At 40.6% G+C, this 27,675-nt stretch overlaps 1 protein-coding gene across 2 annotated transcripts in view; it reads left to right on the plus strand.

Annotated features, from left to right (window-relative positions):
- Positions 1-27,675, plus strand: part of SETBP1 (SET binding protein 1) — a 363,575-nt gene that overhangs the window by 323,532 nt on the left and 12,368 nt on the right. For both annotated transcript variants that reach the window (XM_012642646.1, XM_012642645.1), the window contains exon 5: positions 16,509-16,679. In XM_012642646.1, coding sequence (XP_012498100.1) covers positions 16,509-16,679 — 171 coding nt within the window. The remainder of the gene's footprint in view (positions 1-16,508; positions 16,680-27,675) is intronic.

The following is a 27,675-nucleotide window of genomic DNA, read 5'->3' on the forward strand; positions in this document are numbered from 1 at the left end:
GTGTTTTACCCCATAGAATTTCAGAATTAAAGACACAGTGAAACACCTCCTCTGTTTTTTGCTTTCTTGAAATGGAATAACAAATAGCCTCTATTTCTGCTGTGATTCCTCACATCATAAAAATTGCATCCTCTTATTTATAATATTTAAAGAATTGTAAAATATTTCTTATGTAGACTGGGAAAAAATACCATCTTGTTTCCACTTCAGACAGAAGTGTGAGTGGCGTGGTTTTGTGTGTGTTGAGCTGTTCTCAGCATGCCCGTTACAAACACTGGGGCACTTCCATGGGACACATGTGTGTTGATCACGTGATCTCTTGCTAGCCGTTTTCTGGGTGAACACTGTTGGAGACACGTGAGAAATATAAGACACTGAATCTTTTTCTTAACCTCCTAATTATTTTATCGGAAAGTCAAGATTACTGTATGGAAAGATAATGACGTTAATCACAGCATGCCTAGTAGGACCCAGGCGGTATGTTAGATACTGGATAGACTTTTCCTTCATTTAAGCTTCACAGCAAATTCCTTATGTTATCGCTTTTTATTCCCATTTTACAGACAAGGTATCTAAAACTTAAGGTTATGTTTCTGCCCAAAGCAGGGCAGTGGTTGAAGATGTACCTGACTGATTCCATGAATTTGAAATGTCCTATAGCCAAGTATTAAACTAAACGTAAACAAACTCCACAGAGCTGTGGTGTAGGCAGGTGCTCTCCACAATAGCAAGGATGTGGAAGTTCTGAGTAAGGGAGGTCACCTGCCGCTTCTAGGAATGGGCAGGAAGTGACCCGGGGTGATGGAGACAGTGCACTGGAAGGATGGACTCCTGATAAAAGATGTTCAAGGGAACGCTGGAAGCCACTGCGTTGCCTCTCCTAGTGCCCTCTAATAACAGGCAAGCCTTTAGTGAGACCACTGGGGAGCTGGAGCCTCCTGCTGTCCAAGCCTAGGGCCCCGTGTCTCTATGCTACATGTCCTTCAGGCCAAGCCCTGGCTTCAGGAAGAGCTGCCCTCAGATAACTTTGATCATTTTAAAAATGGTGCTTGTAAAAACAAACACATTCCATTTATTACATAACCAAGGCTGGAAAAATAATGTTTTACTGTCAGGTTTATTAGTTAGGAAAGTAATAATTTCCAGGTTTGGGAAATACAGTCAGGGGATTTTTTTTTTTTTACTTGACAAATAAAAATTGTATATATTTATCCTGTACAACATGTTGTTTTGAAACATGAATACATTGTGGAATGGCTAAATTGAGCTAATTAACATATCCATTGCCTCACATACTGATCATTTTTTTTTTTTTTTTTTTTTGGTGAGGGAATTTTTAAAAATCTTTTTAAAAGTCTTGCATTTGCTTCATTGGCACTCCTTGACCACTTCATTTGCTCCCTGAATCCTGGTTTCAAACTCCTTTTTTTCTCTTAGGGAAGCTTAATTCTCGGGTTCATGTCAAACCTGACAGTTATTTCTTAGCTCTGAGTTCATGGAGACTTTCCATAGTTGTGACCTAATTCACATTGGAACAGCATTAGCTTCTCTTCAGCAGGTTCTGCAACTTCTTAATCCCACGTTAAGCCATTACCTGCTTGAACCCAGGGCTAACTAAACAGAATTCAGACACAAGCCATTTGTTGACAAGGATTCTTTTTCTACACCTTTACCTAAAGGGCACACACAAGAAACACCTCACGTTCTCTCTGCCACTTTTTGGAGTCCAGACACTAAAATGTCAACCTGTATGTCTAAAGGCCAGGGAAAGGAAGGCCATTTAAGGAAAAGCACCTGACAGAGAGCCTTGGGTTCGAATTCCTGGTAATATTTAGTTGTCGTGAGACCCTGCCTGCTTCTTAATGTTTCAGCCTCCTTTTCCTCATATATAAAATACAGTTAATATTATCTACCTTGTGGCATTGTGGGAGGTTTACATTAAAAGTGACCTGTGTAATTGTTTGGTCTTCAACCATGGACAGTGAGTTGGTCCTGAAATAACCAAAAGGACTTCATTAAAAAGTGGCTCCCCCTGGAAGGCAGCTCTAGGGCATGCCCTCCTGAGTCACTGTTACCTTGAGGCACCCACACCTACATGACAGAAACACCCAGACAAGCCTGGACCTGACTGGGTTCTCTAGGCCTTTCCATCCAGTAACTATTGTACTTATTTGGTTTATCTGACAGAAATGAAATCTCCGTTGTCTTCTCAAAAATAGAAGTGCTTCCCAAATCCCCTGGGATTTGGCTCCCAGATCTTCCCATAGGATGGCCAGGTGATTTCCCTCTTGTTTCAGAGCAGAGGAAATTCTTCTATTTACCCAAGATGCAGAATCAGAAGGAATTAGAGACCATAAAGAAACTTAGGGCTGGGCGCGGTGGCTCACGTCTGTAATCCTAGCACTCTGGGAGGCTGAGGCAGGAGGATTGCTTGAGCCCAGGAGTTTGAGTTTACAGTGAGCTATGATGATGCCACTGCACTCTAGCAGGGGCAACAAAGCAAGACCCTGCCTCAAAAAAAAAAAAAAAAAAAAAGTCTTAGGACAAGAAGTGACCTGCTTAAAGTCATAGAGCTAAAGAGAGCCTGGAAATCCCATGTCCTGATCTCTGTCCCTCCACCTTGCAGCCTTCCTTAATGATGGCAAACCATGCACTGAACACACAAAGCCACTCCTATATGGAGGTGCTTTTGCCTCGCCTGGTCTCTAACTGAATCACTAAGCCAGTGTGCAAAATACCCCAGACAACATCAGTGCAATGTTGCTCATTCTCTATTGCATATCCATCCATAAATGTGTGGTGGTTCTGTGTTGAACTCATCTCAACCTTCAATACTGTTGTTTCTTCAGCGGTCAGAAATTCAATGTGTGTGGCTTGTCTTTAGTTAGAGTGATAATCATCACCACCCTTTCTCAATTATTATACTAATTCTTTCCCATCTTTATGTTGTTCAGCAATGGTATTTTTACCAAGCTCTGCCAATATTCCTTCTTCATTGTAGATGCTCAATAGATGTTTTTTGAATGAATAAATAGATAGATGAATAAACACATGAATATTCCCAGCATGTATCAATGCAGTGGGATCTATGACTTGGTGGACTGACTTCAGTTTACAAATTAAACAAGCCATGAAATTTAAATTTAGTAAAAAAATTTAGTTTGGGATCTGTATGTCCACTAATAGCTATCTTGATTATTTTTAACCAGTTATTTGGCTGCCATGGTTTAAAACTAGAACGCACCTCCTTCTTTAGGGACTGACGCTAGTCCGCCAGCCTGGTCTGATACCATTGCCTCCCCATCTCTGCTTTTCTGGTTAAGCCACCTGCATGGGTTCCATCTGCATACCTGTCCCCTCTTAGACCATTGACATGTTCATTCCCAGTCATTATTATTCAGTTGTTTCCTCTTCTCTCCCTAAACCTCCCATTTTCTTTCCTGTGTTTCAAGTTTCTTTAATAATCCAAGACTGAGCATCACTAGAAGACTGGGAATGAAGTCCTTCAAAACCGATGTCAAATACCCAGCTCATGAAGACAGGAAGAAAACTTAAAAAACCTTGTGCAAATATATAAAAATTCACACTTACAAAACACATGTATTTAGGGAAGGACTTACCTTCTTGAAAACATATTATAACTTTCTATAAACCCTCTCCTCCAGCTTTCTCTAAATAGCAAGCCATCCTAATGAACAAAGTAAGATTTGATTTGCAAAAAACATCTTTTGAACACGGACTTAGGTGTCTTCCTAGCAAAAGACATACGTTACTCATTCATGTTTCCCCTGAAGTGCTTAGAAAGGACCTTCTAATGCAGAATTTGCCCAGTAAAGGTTGAGGAAGAGAAAAGAAAACAGAGGGAGGGGAGGTACTTAGAAACTGTGTATAGCAGGGCACATTGGTTAACCATTTGGTATCAAAGGTTTAATTTCTACCCTTGATTTAAAAGCATCTTATCATCTGTGGGCCACCTTCTGGAAACCCACTGGGAGCAGCTTTTGTCCTGTGTAATCCAAGTTGTGCACATAGAGAGCAAGCACCTCTTCGTGGCTGGGGGTTTGTGTGTTGACATAGAAATCCTTCATGGCTTTGTGTTACCCACAGGGGAAATCCTGACTCCTAGCACCATTCGGCCAACCCTGAGCCCTGTCTTCTGTCCCACTTCATCCGCCCACCCTAGAAATGTACACTCTGGCTGCACAGGAATTCTTGCCTTTCCCCAAAGGCACCGTACTATCTTATGCTTCATGCCTTGGTCCCTGCTGCTCTTTCTTCGTGGAATTTCTTTCACCTCCTTTCAGTCAATATTTCCAAATTGTTTAAGACCCAAGTGAAGTGTCATCTCCTCAGTGATGTCCCTCCTGCCCCAACAGGGAAGTCACTCTTCCTCCTGGTTCTCCTGGCTCTTATCCTGGCCTTTGGTCCTTCTCACACACTATTAAAATTAGCATTTGCATGTTTGGCTCCAGCACTTTGAGGATAGAAATTTATCTATGTATCTTTGTAGCCTCGCATTTAAGCCTGGGGCATAGGGACTATTACTAATTCCATTATTGATGAGAAAACTGAAGCACAAGGTGGTTAAATAAATTAGCCAGGTTCAGATAACCAGTAGCTGGTAGAACTGTGATCTGAACCCTGGGAATGTGGGCTCAGAGCTCATTCTTATAACCACTTTGAAATGCTACTTCTCCATACAAATTATCGCACTGGTTACCTTGTTACATTTACTGTAGTATCTACATTAACATAAATTCTGATTCTTAATCAATCAGGTCAATTATTTATACTCACATCTGAACTATATATTAAACAAATTCCATTTTTAACTATTGTGCTAGAATATATGCTCGTTAAAATCACCTCCATAAATCTCCAGTATGGTCCCAGGTGCAATGGAAGGGAATGTGGGTGGTCTTTTCAGCTCAGGGGAGATTGTTATTTTTATTTAAATTTTTTGCTCCTGCATCTTGTTTCTTCAACTAGATACTCAGCTACCCAAAGACTAGACATTTCTTATACTTTAAAGGTCCCCCAAAGGACTCAGAGTTGCCGTGTTTATAGTGGGCACTGAAACTTTTGCTGAATAAATTAGCACATGAACAAAACTGCTTCCATACTGTCAACCACCAACAATTCATGGAGAATATAGCACCCAGCTGAACATTTAGGAGTTGACAAAACTTTGCTTACTGGGGTCCCAGCTTTCAGAGAGTTAGAAGTTAGTTGGAATGGCAGAGATGGACCCTGGCCAGCAACCTCTCCTCCAAACAGCAAGCCCTCCAGTCAGGCACGCGGTAGCCTCCATCCTAATTATCTTTTAAATATCCAAAGTTCCCCGGACTGGTTGGCCTGTTTCGGGCATATTCTCTGTGCCAGCCACTAGGCTAAGTATTTTATAGGCATTATCTCATTTAATCCTCATGATAGCGATCTGAGGTAGGAAGTTTATTACACTTTTCTAAAAAAAAAAAAAAATAATAAGGCAACTGAAGCTTTGAGAGGTTAAATCATTTGAACAAGGTCAAATACCTAGTTAAGTGACAGAGCTGGCATTTAAACCAAGGGCCGTCTGGCTCCAGGGGTCATAGCCTTCTCCACCAGCTGAAAACTCCTTTTCTTGTAAGTGGCACATTTCCCAATTACTGGCTAATATACTTGGATTCTGATGATTGCACTGAGTGTTTCTGTCTCCATGTCTTTGCTCTACTTTCCTCCATTCAACCCCTACCCTTTTTTAAAGTAAAGACTATGATATTTCACAGGCTGTTTTTTTTATGTCTTGAGACGGGGATAAAGACTAAGAACTTCTGCACTCTGAATTTCATTTGGAAAGCCAAGAGATGGGAGTTCCAAAGACTAAGAGGCAGGATACTGGTATAAAATCTTATTTTTTGATTCTGAACTGGCATCTTGTACTTACCTCCCTGGTCCCATGACCCTGAATAGTTTGAGGTCGTTTCTCCTGAAATGCCTATCCCTTTTTTTAAAAAATAGCATCCTGCCTGCGGGGAAGTGACAGTTCCCTCTCTGATCTCGAGCCCCAGCGAGGGTGCTTCATCCTCACTCTCCACTTCTGAAATTTCACCTCACTCTTCTCTGGAGGACCTGAGACCTCCTCAGATGCAGTGACTATTAAAATACTTCCCTTCTACCTTAAATTATATTTCCACTCTTGCTATTATACAACACGATGACACATTGTCCATTAGCTCTGCACACCATGCAGTGGTTATAACCAGCCTGGGCCTTGTCCAAACTGAACTTACTTTGAACCACTTTGGGGCCAGGCAACAGTGAAATTACCTTAGAGGATGATTGGGGAAAAAAAAAAATACACGCTACATCCATCTCTTAAATAGGGCCTTGCAGAATCAACCAAGTAGAAAGAAATGTGGAGATGCATTTAACCTCATTAGTTTCAGTAGGACTGACTCTCTCCAATCCATCAGGGTTGAGCTACATTAGTGAAACTCAACTATTTCCAAATCTCATTTACATAATGGATGAGATGTGAAATGAGCCCAATGCGAGGGGAGCCGCCCGGAGGCACTAAAGTTTATCACAATATGTAAGAGTTCCTTTAGATCATTGCATTAAATTTCCACTAACAAGATAACAAATTAATTGTCTTTATTACTGTACTCGCCCAAAGTCTATTGAGTCTGGAATATCAGCCGAGGAAGGCAGCTGGGGTTCCAAAGACGGCGGATGGGGAGAGATGCTCAGAAGGAGGTGATGAATGTTCCCTTGGCTCTGTCCTGCCCCTTTAAGAAATCCCAGGCACCTCTGTAATCTGATGGTGGACTTTGGCTTTATTAGTGAGGTAAGCGAGGATGAGTAAATCAACTGTATCAGACAAGCCTCAGGACATCTAGAAATTGATCATTCTGCCGAAATAAGCACTCTGTGTTTATTAGCTGGGAGTTCATCACTATCGCTTCTCCTCATCCAATTCCTAAGAGATTTCAAAGCCATCATCATGGTATTAGCTCGTCTGACTGAACTACTAGAGATAAAGATTAGGAGATCTATCTAATGATGGGTCTGAGTTTCTGTGATTTTTTTTTTCTCTTCTATTGCAAAGAGGAGAGATTTTCTGGCACACGTCCTGTGTCTCCGTGTGCATGCCTGCACACGATTACAACGTGTTTGTATTCTGTAGGATGAATTCAAATAGTGAAATAAAGTAAGTGGTTTGAGGAAAGGACAACTAATAAAGCTCTTAAAACAATGCAACTTTCCCATACATAAAGACATGACTACTGAACAAGAGAGATATGTGCTAAATTGATTTCCTTAGCCAGATACAGTAAGTGGTATTTCACTGAGAAGAATAATTAGGTTCCATAACCATATTCATAATTTCAACACTCATACATGGCCAGACTTCTACAGATATGGACTGATTTTTACAAATCGGTAAATGTGCATTTATCTATTTATACATATATTTATGTACATACATGCACTAAGCTCCTGATATCAAGCTCTTTTCTCAATGTGGCTTCTAAATAAGCAGTAATCAAAATGCAAATAAGGTGACCCAGTTAGCATTGAGATCTGTATTACCACGCAGATGTGCTCCGCGACTGCGTACTCCAGAGGTAAAAAGGAAGACACTACAAAAGATGCTTGTACGAACTGGCATTGATTACTAAGCCCTTCACATTAGAGAGAATCTAGGGAAGAATTTTTTCAGAGACAATGGTCCTACAGCTTATATCACATCTGTCATTTTTGGCTTGGTCTCTTTTTAAGCCCCCCGTGAGTGTGGAATAGCAAGCATGCACCAGGAAAGCAAGAAGACTGGGTCTTTGAAGTCTCAGAATATAACTCTTCTAGCACCAAGCCAGCACGCTGGGCAGAGATGATCCAAGGACATGACCAGAGTCAGAATCATGGCTCTGCCACCCTCTGCATGTGACACTAGGCACAGCAAATCACATCCTCGTTCTGGGGCTCAGATGCCCAGGAAGAACTGGACTAGTTTCCTTCTAATGTAAACTACCTTGATTTTGTTTTGCCAAAGCATCTGTGTGTTCAGAAGTAGCCTGTATCATGCTTTGTGTACACTACAGTAGCAAATTCTTAACCTACCTGCATGCCAAGGATGTAACGCATACTTGATGCATTGTACTACTAAATTGGTTTTTTAATTATATGTATGCATTGAATTTTCCCTTGTTAATACCTTTTGCAAATCCCTTTGTTATATTTTCCAGAGAACTGATATCACCCTATTGTCTCTTCATTTTTTTTTTTTTTTAAGTATGGGTGGAACTACATCAGCATTTTGTTTGGTTCTATCTGTCCTTTGTCCTTCTGTGTGTGTATGTGTGTGTGTGTGTGTGTGTGTGTGTGTGTGTGTATCTGTGTGTAAGTGTTTGTATATGTAGGAGTCAATTTAGGCAGATAAGAATTCTAACCTGAAACTAAAAGTATCTATGAACTTTAAGCTGGATGTGAAATTTGTTCTGTGTGTATATATGTGCTCCCAAGAAGAGGACCTGATGTCTGAGAAAGATTAAGCCCTTTAACTCAGGATGTCTCCTCTTCGCACTTTTGATATCTGATACATCTCCATTCTGGATGATATCATTGGGCACTTCTTGGAAACACCTTTCAGCTGGCATGAACTTTCCACTGTAGGATCAGGAGAGATTGACTCCTATATCAAGAGAGTTTACTGCATAGAGTAAAATACTCTTTAATGTAAATCTCTGTGAGGTTCTAATGAACAAAAATGTTATTTTCTCAGCTCATTTCTGTACTTTTGAATTAAAAGTGGCAAGACCTAATCAGACTGTCTACTGATTTCTCTGAATCTAGAAAGCTTGGGATAAAAATAGTGAGCTAGAATAGATTCCGTCCAGGAGAAAACCAAAGCAGAATTAGATTCCAAGTCTTGTCCAAGTTCATCCAGCAAGGGTGGGGAAGTGTGTAATAACCCAATGTCCCACAGTTTTAATCTCTTAACTTTCATGTTAACAAATTATTTCTCTCCGATGTAATTTCTTAACTGTAAGTATTCATTGAATAGTTTCTTTGTGTCAGTCTTTTTCTGGGAAGATACAAGAAAAGAATATAAAGTCCCTGCTTCCTGAGGAATTTAAATCTTATAGGGGACACGCATAACTTGAACATATGAAATTAGTTTAAAATGAGACAATTTGTACTAAGACAATGTAGTGCTGAGAAATAATAATGGTTAACACAATTGAGTGATTACTATGACTAGTCATCACAGTAAGTGTTTTTTGTATGTGTATTAGTTTTCTCTTGCTACTATAAAAAGTATCAACAAACTTAGTGGCTTAAACAACACAAATGTATTATCTTACACTACTGAAGGTCAGAAGTCCAAAATGGGCCTTTTTGAGCTAAAATCAAAGTGTCAACAGAGCTTTATCTTTAGAGCCATCTTCAGAGCCAGCAACATTGAACATTTCTCTGACCCTGTTTCTATCATAATACCTCTTTCTCTCTGATTCTTCTCTTCTACCTTCTTCCTCTACCTTAATGGACCTTGTAATTGGATTGTGACAATCTGGATAATTAAGGTTGTTCTCCCTATCTTAATGTCAGCTGATTAGCAAAATTAATTCTATCTGCGAACTTAATTTTCCTTTATCATGTTACATAACATATTCACAGGTTCTAGGAATCAGGATGTGGATAGCTTTGGAGCGGGGACATTATTTCATGTTTACGACAATATATAAACTTCTTTAGTTCTCACAACCACCTCATTTAACAGATGAAAAAAACTGAGGCATGAAAAGTGAATAAAACTTGCCCAAAATTACACAGCTAGTAAAGCAAGTAGTATTACTCCAGAGAATATATTCTTCACCGATTTACTGTATTTTGTAGCATAAAATATAGTATATTCTATTCAATACTTTAAAAAGAGCTCTAGAATAGATGAACATGTGGGCTAAAGTAGACAGGGTGGCTTCCTACAACATCTGGTTCTCGAAAAGTAGATGTGTGTTCTATTTGTCCATCCATTCATCCGTCCAACATTTTTATGTACCTACTATCCACCAAGCAAGGTGCTGGGGAACTAAAAGAAAGTGAGACATGGTTCCTAACCTCTAGGATTTTGCAGGTGCCTAGAAGAATTGGCAGAGAAATGAACAAATAAATACAGAATAAGACATAAGTCCTATTACAGAGGTATGTTCAGGATGGGAAGAAAACAAGTGGGAGAAAGGCACTGACTCCACCTGACAAAGAGATGTAGGTTTCATTTTTCCCTTTCCCAGCATATCTCAGTATTTGTTTTTTACAGCTCATCCAAAGCATTCTTCTCAGCTGCACAGAGAAGACTTGCTATTTCTACTTTTGGTTTGTTCATTTCACAATCCTAGCAGGCCCTCCTTCTACTTTGAATCATTAAATTCTACCCCACTTTCAAGACTGGGATTTTTGTACCTGTGTCTGTCTTCTTGAGTGGATGGTTGGCCCCATTCAGAGAGGATTCAAGTTCCCGGGGCCTGATGGTGCTTGGCACTTATAGGTTCTTAATGAATGTTGAATTAACAAATGTATGAGCAGGAGATCAACTGAGATCCCACTGAGACCTGATTTTCCTCCTACTTTGTGAAGGACTTATTTGGCTTCTATCTTATGTGGTTTACCAGTCACATAAGTGTTTCTGTCTTATACCACTCTCCAGTTCAAAACCATCTCTTTGAAGACAGAGATCACAATTTCCAAGTTTTGTGAGTCAGCTCTCAAATAGTTATTGATTTCAAAATGGTTGATTCTAGGTTCATTGGATAGTATTCTGCTTAAGAGTAATCTTACCAGAATGTCATCTCTTAAGGTCCTAGAATGAAGTAAAATTCATCTGACATAAAATAAATGTTGATAGGGCCACCATCTCTGATTGAGCATGTTGTTTACTGTGCACAGGGGGAAAATGAGGTTAAAATCCAGCCCGCTATCCTGTCCCCAAGCCATGAGCCCTGGGGATGTGTGGGCACACAGTAAGCCATGCATTTTTATAATTTGCCAAAAGGTACCCTCTCTTTGCTAAGCCCTAGGTCCATGGGGCCATATTAACCTGGATGGTTTGACTTTTTCTAATTTACCTAAAGATGCCATATGAGTAGCACAGATTCTGCCTTTTTGATGATTATAAAGGTGCTTTAGGATCTTTTATTGCGCCTATAAAAGTGACAGTTACCCTTATGCTATGCAAAGATTATTAGAATGTAATTCTTAGAAAACAAGGATTTTAACTGCTTTGAACAATGCCATATCTCTGGTTTGGTAGATGTTCAATAAATATTTGTCAAATTAATAAATAAGATGATGCAACAAAAATAAATGTTTTATTGACTTAGACACAGAAAAATATTATTCTAAGGGTATCTATTAACTGGATTCACTTTCTTCTGAAACATAGATTCCCCTTATTGCCATGCATGAAGTTCATTTGCAAAAAAGAAAAAAAAAAAGGGCCATGGAAGAATCTGAATAGACAACTCGTATATTAGCAAGGGAATTATTATCAAGTTTTTAAGAGTAATTTTGTCTTGTAAAAAATATGTCATTTATTGGTATACCCAAAAGTCAATGTGTTATGGGGAAAGGAAGAACAATGAACTGAGTCAAGGACATGGGTTTCAGCATGGCTTTATCTGCACACATGCTATGTGAGCTTAGGCAAATTACCTTGTCCTCTGTGCCTCTGTTTCCTTATTCGCACTTTGGGGGTTTCACCATCTGCCTCTTGTCATCCACAGGGATGCTGTGAGGGGCAAATACCATAATGGATGTCAAAGCTCTTTGCAAAATTTAAAACCACTAACTGCTCAATATAACACAACTCCCAGTCTATGCCAAAACTTGCATTCTACAGTGTAAAGGAAGCCAAGGAGGTAACTGAAAGGACCAACTCTCCCAGTGGTGTCAGCCTCTCCCTACACAGCAGCCTAGGCTTTGCCACCAGAAAATAGCTGCATTTTCAAATCTTGGAATTAAAAAATGAATTAAACTGTCCAACAAGCATATATTAATCACAGACTACCTGCCAGATATGCTGTACTCTGCAGTAGATGTCGCAAAATGAATTAATATGATCCCTCGGTGATGATTCCATCAGCTCCTTTATGTCAAAGAGACTAAGCAGAGTGAGAACCCACCTGAGAGTCAGAGGATCTAGATCTTACCATGTCTTACCAGCTATGTGATTTTAGATAAATCATATGACCTCTCTGAATCTCCATTTCATTTTCTCATCTAGAAAAGGGAAGTAAATAGTAGCCATCCCATAAAGTGATTTTGTTTGCTTTCTCCCCTACAGAGAAAATGAGATAAAGTAGATAAATAGCTTTGTAAACCATAGAACAACATACACATTTCTGTAAGGTGAGGCTGGTTTTTATTATTGAGGGTCACAGAGCTCATTAAAGGGATCCTGGGAAAGTCAGCCACCATAGACCCTGCTTTTCCTCCACAACCTCTGTGACCTTGAGCAACCTGGGGAAGAGGTAATTGAGCAGCAACTACTACTTTGGAAGAAACAGAATCGAAATATTGAAGCTATTGACTCACTCTTAAGGCAGTAAACAGTGCTTTGGTCTCTGACCTTTTCGCATCCTGGGGCAGTCAATAACCTGGCCACTAGATGCAGCGCCTGCCACTGATTTTGATCTGGAAGTAGTTTAACCTTGAACTAAGCTCCAAGTAACCAAGGCAACAGGAAGTCAGCTTCTGCATCGAATGAATGGGAATCCATAAATCAAGTCCCTAATGCAAACATGGTGTACAGGTAGAGGTTTGAGGGGATAAGTGGTCTATGAAAAATTACCTTTGAAAATGAGTGACTGTTCCTAGATAGGCTATAGCACAGTTTCAAAGACTTTTATTTTTTTCATTTGTCAATGGAGGTCAACAGGTTATAGCAGAATGTTTTCATATAGTTTTAACTTTTTTTATTTCCTCTTGGCTCTGTCTTTTAATTATGAACAGATGGTGCATCCACAAAGTTATTAGCATTGTTATTTCCTCCTTCAAAAACATACCGGCCTCCAAATATGCAATCCTCAGTGCAGTTTGTCTTGTGTTGGGGTTTAGGGATGCTCTGAACACATCTACTAAGAGTGCTCTCCATCCTGTCTGCTTTGCAACTTTGAGACAGGGATCCCTCCCAGAGCAAAAGCACCCTTGGCATTTCTCTTGCCCCATGTAAGCAGCAGTACTACATCTCAACGGTCCTGTCAGTATGAGGCTATATCTGGGTTTCTTTGCAATCAGCCTCCAGTCTCAAGAATTCCCCTCCTGTGGAGAGAGAGAAGCCAGGCTTATGCTGGGAAGAAATTTTCCAAATGCCCTGCCACTTTGCTTTTTGCACACTAAGGAGCATCAGTTGCTACCTGGAATGAAGGGAAAGGAAGATTCCAGTGGCCAATTGCCCTGTGCTCTCTCCCAAGGAGCAGCTACCCATTTCAGTTTCCTGAGACCTCTGCCCTCACATAGAGTTTGTGGATTATTAAGTGCTCCTAGATTAGCCTTTGCTTAAAGCTTCTTTAATATTCTTGTCTGTGTATGGTATTTCTGGGATTGTTTCCATTATCCTTTCAAAACCCAAAAATGACTGAGAAAAAGTCTGGGCTTTTTTTATTTTGTTTTCTTTTTTCAGTTTGTTTTCAAATTCATGGAATGGCAACTAGAAAGTAGTACTATAATCTAGAAAATTCGACATTACCTAGGGTTTTCGGAGTGAGCTCATAGTGACAATCCGAACTATAGAGTATTTTAAGTGTCATTTTACTACTTTTAACATATTTTATAACGTAAACACTTGAGTAGCAAAATATGCCCACTGGAGGTCTGATCAGATCAACTTTAATGAATCGATGTGCACGGAGACTAATTTGGATTGTGGAGTATTTGCATAAAAATGGGTACAACTAAAATTACTCGAATCAGTTTGTTCCCAAGTGAGAGTTATATATCCCACTACTATTCTTGTTTATGGCCTTCCTTCCTCGAGTGTATCATAATCTGAACACAGAATTACCTCCCCGATCTGTGTCCATGGGTACAAAGAGGACATATCAATGAGTGTTTCCAAAGGAGCTGTTTTCCAACAGAACTCTGGCTTAGAGTTCCAGAGGTATTCCATGGAAAGTATGCCTCCATCCCTTTGATGAGAATACTGCTGTGGTACTATACAGAGTACCAAAATGGGGAATTTTCATCAGACTCATGCCTGCTCTCCCTATTATCAGATTTTTTTAACAGCCAATTGAGAAAGCACATCAGTCATTCTACCCCAATGCCCATGCTCTAATAGACTTCTAGATTTTTCCCAAACTGTTTATTTTCTCAATGGAAAAAAAAGTTTAATACACATTTTAAAAATATTAACAATAAAGAAGGCGAAGGAGTAAAAGTAAGCACTTCCTTTTCCTCACCAGTCTCTGAGTTCTCCTTCCCTGAGAATAATCACTGTTAACTATTTGGATCTATCTCCTTACAGATGATTTCAGATGCATTTCAAATATGTTTTATGTCTGTACCTAGCCTATCACTAGCACACTTGCATATTTTACAATCAGAGCATGCTATACACGTTTGCTACACTTTTCTCAATGGTTGTGCCTTGAAATCTCTGTCATAGAATTTGATGTTTGTCTGCTATGAAATATAAAATCCAAAAGAGCATAAACGGGATCGTTATTCATGGCATCTCCACTGGGAGTTTCAGAGATTGGAAGGGAGAGTGGGAGGAAAGTAATGGAAGGTACATATCAGCATGACTTTTGTCCTTAGGTGGTTACAGGTGTTTTATCCAGGTGTGGCCCTAACACCTGTCTGTCCTCCGCCTGATACATGCAATTGACAGACCGGGGTCAGAGTCAGGTGGACCAACACGATCCCTGGGTTTAATGTCTGGCTACCTGGAAATTTCCAGCTCTGATATTAAGAGCTATATGAGTTTATTCAGTTCTCCTTTAATCTCCTAGAAATGTGTTCTCCTCATCTGTAAAATTGAGAAAATAGTATTATCCACACTGCATGCTTCACAGAGTTGACATGGGGCCCAGGTGAAGCTGATCTCACTGTGGTGGTGAGATAATGTTATCCTGGGAGGGGATTATGTCACTCAGGTTGTTTGGGATGGAAAAAAGGGTCCAGAACTACTGGGATAAAGCCCAATTTGTTGTTGTTGCTGTTGGTGGTGTGTAACCTACAGATGAAGAAACTCTGAATGGAAAACCATTGGACACGGATTCAGATACCCTCAGCCTCTGGACTTAATGTTTGCATGAGTTAGAGAGTCACCTTTTTGCGGCTGGGGAAGGTGATCAGAAATCCTTGATCATGTCAGGGAAGAGAACTTAGCCATTGCTTGCTGGTTGTAGTTGGTTCTGAGGAAGCAGTTGGTTGTACTAATGAGAGTAGCAAGAACAGGAGTAATAATAACAGTAGACACCTACATAGCACGGACTATGTGCTAGATGCTGTTCTAAGCACTTTACATTGATCAACTCATTGGATGCTTACAAAAACCCCTACAAGGTAATGCTATCACTATCCCATTTTTACAGGTAAGGAAGTTTAAAACTTGGAGAGGTTAAGCATCTTGTTCTTGATCGCACAGCTGGGAAGTGGCAGAGCCCAGATTCAAGCTCAAGAAACCAGGTTGCAGAATAGCTCTTTCAGTTTGTTATGTAGCAAATTTCCAGGCCCTCACAGAGAGACACCTCACAAGAGTCTACCAGGGCTTTTCAGCATCTTAATGACATGACATATGATGCTTGTTATGGCCAGATCAGCTCAAATCAGCTCTCCCTTAGCCTGGAGACCCTTATTACACACCGATCCCCACAAAGCATCTTCTGCCTCCAGCAGGCTGGCCTCTTGTCCAGATCATATTCATTCCCCACCCATGACTTAGCATTTGCTCTTCTTGGCATCAAGAATGACTTTCCCTCATCCTTGTGGCTCCAGCATGAGCTCAGCAAAGCCTTTCCTCACTTCCTCCCATACTCATCTCCACATCCTGAGAACTCCCCCAGCACCTAGGATGAAAAACACACAAATCTGCACATACTTATGGCCAGTTTTTCCTTCTCATTTTGTCTTGTCGCCCAGCTGGACGAGACGAGAAGTCTCACTAAGGTGGGAGCCACTTCTTTTCCCTGAAGCCCCTTTCGTGCTGTCCACTGTGCCTCTGTGAAGACATCATGTTTATCCTCGGAAAGCAAAACGGTGCCCAAGGGATTATCTTCCTTCATTAGGCGTGTGCTCTGGCCGCCAAGTCCAGGCAGCCAACCTGGAATGCCATCACTCCTGACCTCTGCCACAAAACCAAAATCAGTCATGGCTATTTTTTTTCTTTCCTTTAAACATTTTAGCATTTGATTCTGTATGAGAAGGAGGTCAAATCCTTTGACCATTTCCTCCAATCACTTTCAGGTTTTATGCTATTTTCCTCTTCCTTTAAAGTAACCTCAAGCTTTGGGGTTATTATTTTTTAGGAATGCCAAGTCCCCACTTAAAAGTGGACCAGACAGGAGCGCACAGTAAGAACGAGGGCTCGGCGTCCACCATGATGACCAGGAAGAAGCCAGCTGCGGTGGACAGTGTTGCAATTCCACCAGCCCCAGTGTTATCTCTCCTTGCTGCATCTGCAGCAACGTCCGATGCAGGTGAGCACCTTTCAGATGCTTTGGGTTCACCCCAATGAAGGTGAGCATGGAGAGGCCTACTGGGCATGTTCTGGTGACTACAGGTAAGTGTTCTCTATTTAGCCAACCTCCCGTAGACATGGAAGCTGTTTCATGGAACATGGAACGTGGAAGCTGTTTCAGCACTGGGTTTCTCAGGTGGGAGGGGGTCTAAGAAACGAAGATCACCTGGGAACCTGGAGGGAAGGGGACTCTGAAAAGCTTTTCAGTTATTCTAATACTGGTCCACTGAGTAGCAACTAAATGATAACAATATTAATTGCTCTTTACCAAGCCTTAGTAATTACTAATCTCCGCATCAAGGGCCTTACACACGTTATCTCATGTAACTCATAAAAGAACTCTGTGGGATAAATACTTGCACACTCATTTTCAGAAGAAAAAGCTGAGTGTAAAGAAGCTTGTCCCAGGAACCTGGGGACAGTCACGATCCCATGGCCCATGCCCTCAACCACTGCATTTTACTGCCTGCCTTGCTCATCGGTGTTGAAAGACAGCTAGCACTGAGTTTCCTTGAGGCGTTGTTACTTTCTACACTGTGATTTCATAAATTCCTCCATAGTCCCCAGAGTCCTCACCAGCAGTGGACGAAATACAAACTTATTCAGATATCCTGAGTTCTCCGCAGCCTGGCCTGTTCCACCTCTGCCCTCCTCTGCTCCCCACAGGGTCTCCTACCAGCCCCTCTGCCAACCCCTACTCTGCCAAGCTCATCCTTCCTGCCAAGAAGGCAGGCCTTGGATTTGGCTTAATACCTGAGCTTGGGGACAGCCTTGCCCAGTTTCTATTCATATCCTACAAATCTTCAAGGCCCAGCCAGTCACAGCTCCTCCAAACACTCATAGTATCCAAGATCTCTCCCATGCATTTCCACCATCTCATAGATTGCATTAAAAAAAATATCTTCTACTTAATTTCTTCTCCCCTGTAACAAAATTGAATGTACCCCAGAGGCAGAGTCAACGATTTTGATTCTTGCTAAGTTCATGGTATGCAGAATGATGACACATTTCATAGATATTTGTTGAATTAATATATTGGTAAATGTGGTGAACATATTTCAATATTTAGAAATGCCTATTATAATTAGAAGCCCAAGAAGAGACTCATTAACAATATTTACTCCAAACTCATTTTCTAATACAGCAAGTTGCTTTGAGCAGAGAACTCAATCTGTCTACCTCCTTCATGGAAATCATTGGTAATTAGAAAATAAGCCCAGTTGAAATAACAGAAAGAAATGCTCAGAATGACGCTTTCCAAACTGAGTTTGGCAAAATATTAGGTGTTTTGTAATAAAAGATGTTTTCATCATTGAGTATAGGGAATGCTGCTATTTAGCACCTGTTTCGCTCCTGCAGGACTTGCCAGAGCCTTTAATTGACCAATTTGCATTGTGAGGTTCCAGAAGGAAGGGACACAGAATTTCACATTCTTATCTGACCACAAAACTTGTTTTTTTTTTGAGACTAGCTCTTAACATCTCTTGGAAATGATGTTCTACTCAGCTATTCGGGAAATCTTGCTCTGAAGGAAGGGGGTCATCTCTCAGATATGATCATGAACTTTCAGTTGGTGTGAGTTAAAAAGTTTTTCGTGGAAATGCCAGGTACATGATGCCAGCAAGGAGCACAAGAAGAAGTCAAGGGACGGAAAGTGACAGAGGAATGCAGAAGCAGCTACCCCATGAGACTTAATGGATAAGTAGCACCTTTGTGGGAGGATGTCTCAGTAGCCGCAGCAATATGGGCAGAGTCCTGGAAGGGAGAACTGGTGCCAGGCCTGGAATTCAAGGAAGACATCACTTGGCTGAAGCAGAGGATTTGGTCCATGGTCTGTACTACCCATCCAGATAATTGCTCATTTGGCCTCATCCATTAAACACTAGAGACCTCCTTTTATGGATTCAGAAATCAGCTTGTGTGTTTCAGCCTTTGCTTGCCAAGCACAGATATTTCCCAAGGGCAAAAGACAGGTGGAACTCATCTTCTTCCCCTGCACTCTTTCCATTCAGTGTAAGAGAACCTGTTCTTGGGATCACATGCTCACATGGGCTTGCCTCCTCTATTGGCATTCAGTAAATAATTTACAAATATGCCAAACAGGCAGTAGAAACAGGTGGGCATTAAACTTTTAAATCTGCCTCTCTAGTATCATAGCTGAGCTAAAACTCTCCTGTTTCAGGATGCAGGAATGGCTGTTTATGTTTGGCAGTACTCAAATGAAATCCTCATGAGAATTTCACAGATTTGGTCCATTTCCGGGTCTCAGGCTGCTGAGCAGAACTTTAGGAGGAAATAGGCCAGAGATCTACCCCAGGTGCTGGAAGCCAGACCCTCCTAAGATTTCACTCCCCACAGATAAACGGCTGCCCACAAACCTAAGAGAGTTAGGAACACACAGGCTGGGCTCAGGGCCAGCGCTCTGCTTCACATGTGAAGAAACTGACGCCTCCTGAGATTCAGAGATTTCCCTGAAGTCTAACAATTGGATTGGAACCCAAATATCCTGATTTACTGCCTGATTTCCAGTGGAATCCCACTTCTGTCTTAGGCCCAACATGAGCAAAAGCAGATTTCTTTCTCCGTAACTATGGACTCCTACTTCCTTTGGAAAGCAGTGAGTGTAATTCATAATTTGATGAGATGGATGGTTTTAACGAAAACCAAGCGCTTAGTAGGTAGTTAATAGATTGTAGGTTTGATTTCATTTAATTGGGTGCTAGTGCAATAGTAATATATATTTCTGATGAGACAACTCACTTGATTTTTGTTTTCTTTAGAGCACCTTTCTTCCTTTTTCACTATAAGCAAGATAATTTAGAATTATTTCTGGCTGTATGCAGAAACAACTTATTTTCCAATAGGTTATCATTTCTTCAGAATGATTTTGGAACGACGCAACCGCAGGGGGAAATAAAAGGAAAGAAGAGTTAAACTAAGAGGCTTATAGACGAAAATTTATATAAGAAATTATTTATTGAAATAAGATACTGAAATAATTGAATTAATTACAAATTCCTTACATTTGAAAATAATGGATGCTAAAGTACCTAGTTCAGTTCCTGATGCATAGTACATTCTTAGTAAATAATCACTGAATAAAATGAATGGTTTCGAGGCAGTAGCTGTGTGCTTTTATAGTACTGAACTGGGTGGGAGACATCTGAGAAAAACATGCTGGGAGTATACTTGGAACCACTTAACAATTAAATGGAAAACATTTGACAAGCACTTTGTAGGCTGTTGGCAAATACTTGCCAAATAATTAATCAATCTGTAATTCTCACAGTACTTTTTCAAACAGGTGATCTTTGGTAAAAGTAAAAAGAGGAACATTCTCACCTTATTTTATAAACATTGTAAGTTGGGAGACCTGAATATAGGTCAAAGGTTTCAAAACATGTCTTTTCTAGCTTGTGTATGTGCATGTACACACACATGCATGTAAGTAGGGGACCCCCCACGCCAGTTTCTTGTTTAAAACAGTTCTTGTAGCTTCTCAGAGCCTGAGAGGCATGCCGATTATGAAGTTATTGATTTGTAGAAGGGGGTATTTGAGGAAATGCGGAAACTGAGAAGGGGTCAGTTCCTGAGCTACTGGGAGGGAGGATGGCAGTGGCTGCCAGTGGTGCTCAAACAGGTCAGCCTTCGTGATCAAACTGCTCAATAGCTATAGATCGGCTGCAGTCCCCTAGCGCAGCACAGGAGGTCTGATTCACGGGAGCACTGCATCATTATTGTGAGTAATTAGAGCTAATGCAGTAAAAGCTCCAATAAAGTTTGTTCAAAGTGATGCATAATTTGAATAACTTCTATTACACTAGCCCAATAACGATTTAATAATCATATCAGATAATCCCTACCAGAATAAGTCAGGCTAATTTTTCTGACCTTCTACATGTTAAACTAACTTCTCAGGGAGGTCATGCAATGTATAGAGAATTTATGATTTCATTCCTGAAACATGTTTTTCCCTCCTTGTATTTAAGATGAGTCTATATTAATAAGCAGATTACAAATTGTGGTAAGAACTCAGTAAAACAAAATCCCTGTGGTTTTACAGCTGAAAGTCTGGACTAGGAACGATGTTGAAACAAATGATTATAAAACGAGTATATCCTTCTTGTTCTCTCTTTCTCTCTCTCTCTCTCCCATACACCAACATTCTCTCATCTGAAGTCCAAGGAAGAAAAAAAACATGTATCAGGGATGCTATCATCAAATTTCAACTGCTCAAGATGTAGCTCACTTACAGATAACAGAAGGAAATAAAATGAGCACAGTTCTTAGCTTCTATCTGTTTTATATCAAGGCTAATCCATTATTCTCATGAACATATGATCTACCTTGTTTTGAACTACCAGAGCCCATAAGTAAGTGAAAATATTTAAATTTCATAAGTTTATTAATTTTTTAGGCATTTTGCTTCTCATGGTAGAGACTAATATTATAATAAGTCAACCATTTAGTTATTAACCAAACTGTCAGCCCAATCAGAGCTAACAGATACCTGTAATCAAGAAGAAAACCTTAATCTTGAAAAATTAATTACCTTTACAAATAATAGTAGGAATTCTTAATTCTAATAAAATCAGAATCAAATTCAGTCTGCTAGTAGCTGAAACAAAATGATTATGAAAATTGCATCTAGCTCCCAAATTCTCTGATGCCTGATTTTTCCTCTTTGCTAACTGCCGTCTATGGGAAGAGGCCCAGTAATAACGAAATAATATCCAGGTACAAAAAAGCAATGAACAGGAATTTAAGAATGATACAATTATTTCTTTCAGTTGCTTTTCGTCTTACATAGAATCATGATCTAAATAAAGCCATGATCAAAATAACAGGTCAATTCAGCCAAATGTCTTGTCTTTCAAAAGAACCAAAATAGAGGAAAGAAATATGTGAGTTAATAGGATTTGGAATATCCAAGAGCCATAAGGATAGATATTGAAGAACTCTTGAAATTATAAAATACATTCCTACAAGCCCAGACTAATCACTTAAAATATACAGTGGGAAACTTTCCAAAAAAGATCCAGAACAAATAAAGCTCAAATTAAAGATAACGCAGTCAAGTTGTCTGAAAAGTACTACCTAGGGGCCCACGTGGAAGCATCACAAATAAGCCTGTGTTTGCCTAGAAAGCTCTGCTGAATGGAGTAGGCTGATGAAAAGTTCCCTCCTCCCAGCTCTGGGCCACCAAGAGACCCAGCAGGGCTGGGAGCTGCTGTGCTTCCCTGAGGGCCCCAATCACACACCAAAGGCCTTCTGAAAAACCTCCAAAAATCAGCCCCAAAGGAAGAAATAAGCTCTTTTCTGACTTGACCTGGACATCCTAGGGCACCTGAGCCATTCCTATGGCCAAGGCTGTGAACACCCAGAGAAGCATCAGACTCTCCAGAACCTGGACCTGCCCTCTGCTCCAGCCTCATCTCCTTGCAAATTTCAACCAGCACTAAACTCCTTTGGGATCTCCACTGTCAGAGTATTATTTTAAAAAAACTAAAAACTCATGTCAAAGATTCATTCAACTCTTTAATGAAGAAAATGGCATGAGGATAAAGCTAGCCCAAAAGAGAGTTAGAGGAACAGGGCTTGATAAGAACATAGACATTGGAGAAAGCAGCCTGGGTGAGATTGCTCAGTTAATGTCCTAACAGGCAATAAAACCATAACCTCTGGGGTTATCGCTTCTACGGGACAAAAATCATTGCATCTTTGCTAGGCAGAAGTCTGCAAGTTAACTTACAAACTGGCAGATTCTGGTCCTTTAATCAGTCGTAGATAGTAAGTCCAACAAGGGCACGTTTTTCGAGATTATTAGTACTCCTTGGGCATGCCAGAAAGGACTTGCACCCTTCCGTTTGCCTGGTTTCTAAGTTTCGGCTCATTTTTCTTACCACCACACACAGACCACGAAATGCTCCACTTGCACGAATATGTTCTTGCCTCATATTTCCTGCACGGAAATCTCAGTGCTGCACTTACCAGCTGGGTGATCTCGGACCGCAGTGTTCATGTCTGTAAAAAGGGGAAAAGAATCTCTAGTATAGAGGATTGTAGTGAGGAATAAATGAGATAACCATTGTGAAAAATCTTAGCAAAGTACCTGGCATGGAGTAACAGTTCAGCAAATGGATGCTACTATTGCTGCAGCCGTTGTTATTATTATTAATATTTTATACATGATAGCCTTGCATTGTGGCCAGAGTCTTGGTTTCACCAGGGCAGCAGCCATTTCCTATTTAAGTTTTGTCTCATTCAACGCTTACTGGGCAACCCATGAATTCCCAGGACTTTGGGATATATGGGAAGAAAACAAGAGACACAAAGCCAGGAGTCTTGATATAGAGCAACTCATACTCATATTTGGGTGTCAAGACCCTTTCGTGGTGCTCGGTGCATAGTACATACTCAATAAACATATCTGGACTTAATTTAACTAATTATTTTCTCTCTAGAGCTGAAATTTTAGGAAACACAGAGGTTTTAATGACAGATTTGAAAGTGCCGTATCTGTGCGAAGTTGAACTCAATTTATCTTTTCTGAATGCTTGATATGGATTGTGCTCCTAACCACCTCGTGCCACAGTCAGACCCTCTTAAAAATAATGATAATAATACGTTTTATCTTCTTCCCAGCGATAGTATCATTCACACCTCCGCGGAAGCCCCTGGGAGCTGCAGCTGGGAGGCAGCAGACGCAGAGGGGAGTCAGGTGCGATTATTGTAATGAGGACTCCACACTCGGAGAAATGTGGAAAAGAAAACCTCCCATACGTGAAGCGATTTCTATTAAGATACTCATTTTATATCAAATATTCAGGCTCCTCTTTATAAGCGAGAGAGAATGAAAGGAGACTCTCCCAGGCGCAGATTTTATGCGGCAAAGAACGAAAGGGCACAAATATTTTATGATCAGTTTTGAGATGAAAGTGCGGTGCCTGCCTTGTTCACGGGCTCTTTCCATTTCCAGAACTCTAATTAGATTGTTGGTTTAATGGTGGCGAGATAATTTAGTGGCAACTGAAAGCAACTGTGCTAATGAGAAGGGGGCACGGTGCTTTTTTTGGGTTTTCTGTAATTAATGGAGAGTTTTTCAAAAACTTCTTGGTTCTGGTGAAGTTGGCATAGGGAGTCCAGCTGTTGGGGCGGGGGTGTGGCAAAGTGATTTCCATTGCTGCAGAAATGGCCCCAGGCAATGTGGAAGAACTGTGTAATGACCGTCATTAAGAGTGATCTTGAGTGGTCCAGGCAGGCTGTAGTCTAAGAGAGGAGAGCAGGGACACAGAGAAGAGGCAGGGAGAGAAAGGAGGCAGGAAGAGAGAAGAGAGGAAGGATCGTGAGACCATGTGACAAAGACAGAGAGAGAGAGGGAAAAAAAGAAAGAGAGAGAGAGATCACGCACCAGTTATTGTGGAGTCATTACAGTACTGTAGTACTTTTCAGTTCATTCCCTTAGGTAAGCTACTGAGTCTTACTGAGACTTCTAGGTCCAAGTTTTCTCATCAGTGCAATGGGAAAACTAAATTTTGCCTTTTAGGCAGTGGCAAGAAAGAAATGAAATAGCCGATGAAAACACCAATCCCATATTAAAAACTTAATATATAAGTATTTTATGACCTCTCTCATGTCAAAAATGAAGTTATGTCATGTCAGGATTTAATCATGTGAAGTCATAACTTAGTCATATGAGGACTTAGATCATAATATCCATTAACCAGCTTTTAGAAAATGATCTTTATCCTCACCCCTCCTTCCAAATACCCTTATCTGAGGACACAGTCCAAGCCCCTACCCTTGAGGGTATTCATTGCTATGTCATATTCATCTTACTCAAAGATCTATAAGGCTTCATTAAAAATGGCCAAAGTTTTTTAAGCACCTGCTGCATTGCACTCAAATCTACGAGCGATATAGGCAAGTAGAAGATTAGCTCCTGCCCTGGGAGAGCTTTCACACTAATTGGGAAGGCCTAACTCCAAAACATGAAATCACTAAATAATATTTTAAATGAATAGATTGAATAACAATCTGAGTTGCTAACAGAGCTATCATCCGGCAATTGATTGGTCATTAATTTTCAACTGATTCGTACCAAGGGAGTTCTTAGGACAGTAAGATGATCTGGGAAGAGAAGAGTTGAGATGGACTTCTAAGGATGGGCCAAATTAGATAAGCAGACAGAAGCTGGAGGGACAGGCTTTTGTTTCTGAGATAGCAGTGTATGTGGAAATAATGGCAGATGAGGCTGGAGGAAAACTTTAGGGTCAGAACATAGAGTACCTGAAATTCTAGAAAAAGGCATGGTGACCACTCTGAAGGGTAATGATAGCCCAATGGCAGCTGTGGGCCAAGAGCTGTCTGCAGTTATTCTTTGGTTGGTTTACAGAGGGTTATAGCTCAGATTTCCTTCTATCTGGCAACAATTGGTTGGAACAGGATAACATTTGCCCCGTTAGATGGTCCATATTCTCGTTAGTTTGCCATGTCCCCCATGTCCCTACCACCACCTTCCTTCATGACCCTAACCAGCTCCCCTCAGTATGTGGACTGCCTGGCTCCCTTTAGGGAACCATTGAAGGCGTTTGAACTGGAGAAAGCAGTGGGATCAAAACAATGTGCTAGAACACTTAATCTAGCAGAAATAACACGTGTGATCTCCAGTGATATCTTTTGTTATTTAATTATGGAATTTGGGGTTTCTAAGAGGGCTTTGGGATTGCGAAATCAAGAGAAAGCTGGCACTTCCATGCAGTCAAGAGTAGAAAATGGACATGGAAGCCCAGGTTTTCTGACTTTATCCAGTTCCCTGTCTTCTTTGCTTTCTTGAGGAAACATGGTATGAAACTGGCTTTGAAATGGGGCAGCCCTTGCTTGAACTGTTGAGTCCAGGACTTCTGAGATGTGTGCCCTCAGGAAAATCGCTTAACCTCTGAGGTCTCAGAGGGTATACCGAGGTCCTCCAGTGGTGGCTATCACAACTAAATGAGAAAGCCTGAGAAATACTGCAGGCTGCACTCTAGGTTCTCCAAAACCTTCCCCTTCATTAGACACTTCCCTTGTGTGCTCTAAGGTATGCTATTAATACAAAGCATAGGTGTTAGAAAAATAATCACTGAGTGAATGAATGGTTGAAAACTACCTACATCTCCACTAGCAAAGAGTAAAAGTTCTTACCCCCACCCCCATCTCCGCCAGCTGGGACACCTAAAGTTTGATGTCTGTTGTTTCAATGTCCATTGGAAAACTAACTCTTTGTTTTATGAAGTCTGCTTTCAAAAAGGACGTAAAGAAAGAGCTTAGCTGCTTCCCTCCACTCTTACTTGGAGCTTCTCATCTGCTGAAGAATCCTCTTCCCCAGGAATTGTTGTTTCCTTGATACTCTTTAAACTAAGAGAGACCAGATAGCCTTAGTAAGATAACCAGGAAACGCGAGTTTGTGCCATCAGTTGACAGTGTCAGAAGACAGAGAGAAGGAATTGCTGGAGGGAATTTAAACTATCCGGTGGTCCCAGCAATGTATGTTAACCCCCAAAAGATGAAGGGACTCAGAATAAAAGAGAATAAGCCTAATATTACCTATAAGTTCAACGGGGGATCCAGAGCAGCCTCCCAAGCGGTGTTCCCAGGGGTGCTCAGGTATAGTTTCATTATTCAAAAATACTTCCTCCAAGGGATCTTCCTGTGCTCCAGTACCTGAAGATATTTTGAGAGGACTTTCCTTAGTTTGAAATCCAGTTTTGTTAGTGCTTAAATAGCCACAATCCTGGTCTTTGTCTTGTACAAGTTGCCAGAGCGAAGTGATTTGGGCTTTACATATGGAAAGTTCATTTTGTTGTGTAATTAATGGGAAGCAGACTTTGGGAAGCTGATGATCCAGGCCCGTATTTATATGAGAACATATGTCTGTGTTTTGTTTATGACTCACTCTCTTACTCCACGCATTGTAACTTGGGTTTGTTTACACTAACTTTTCCTAGAATCCAAGCCACATGGTATATGAGCCAATAATTTATGGTCTCTTAAAGGGAAAGATGATGAATGAGCCTTTTCCTCTTAAATTGAGGAAGGAATGTTTGCTGCCTTGAATCTGTCCAAGCATATATTACAAAAAAGGAAAAAAGTTAAAGCAATAACTTTTTCTCAAAAAACTACTGGTATAGTGCTCAGAACGTGGATGTATATATATTTGCCAAAACAGCACATGACCCCTCCCCCACAGTAAACCATTACATTTCTGATTCAAATGTTTGGCAATGAAAAGGCCATTCATGGTGGAGGCTATGCGTATGTTGGGGCAGGGGAGTATGCGGGAAATTTCTGTACCCTCCATTCAATTTGGCTTTAAACCTAAAATTGCTCTACTTTAAAACAACAAAAGAAGACCATTCATTCTCTTTCTCTCTCTCTTTCCCTTACCTTCCCTCCCTCCCTCTCTCTTTCTCTCTCTCTATAAATATGTGTATGTGTACATATATGTGTGCACATACACATATGTATATGTTTTGGTGTTAGATAATTAATATATAATATGTTCCTTTTCTGGGGGGCCCATCGTTTCAATCTGATCTGTGGCCTTAAATGTTCAAGCTGATTTTCTTATTGGCTCCTAATAAGTTCCAAATTTGTTTTTGTCATTGAAACTTCATTTCTTTTGTGATCAGTTTGGATATCTTTTGGTCATAGCTTAGAGTTTCCAAACAGTTAATGGTGCTCTCAGGAGAGTAGAGAACAGCTGAAATATGTGAGGGTCTAATTGAATTTACAGGGATGTGACTCTCCTTCAAAAAATCCCTCCATGCCTCACACACAGACTTTACACAACACAGAGGAAATGCCAGTTCCGGTGAAGCCACGTAGATCGATTTCAGTTCGAGTAGGTCAGCTGAGCTCTGCGCTATCCTTCAGGAGGAAGAGCACAGGATTCAGCTCCCAGCACAGTGCCTGGC

Source organism: Propithecus coquereli, unplaced genomic scaffold, assembly GCF_000956105.1.
Source record: "Propithecus coquereli isolate 6110/MARCELLA unplaced genomic scaffold, Pcoq_1.0 Scaffold181, whole genome shotgun sequence".
Lineage (NCBI taxonomy): Eukaryota > Metazoa > Chordata > Mammalia > Primates > Indriidae > Propithecus > Propithecus coquereli.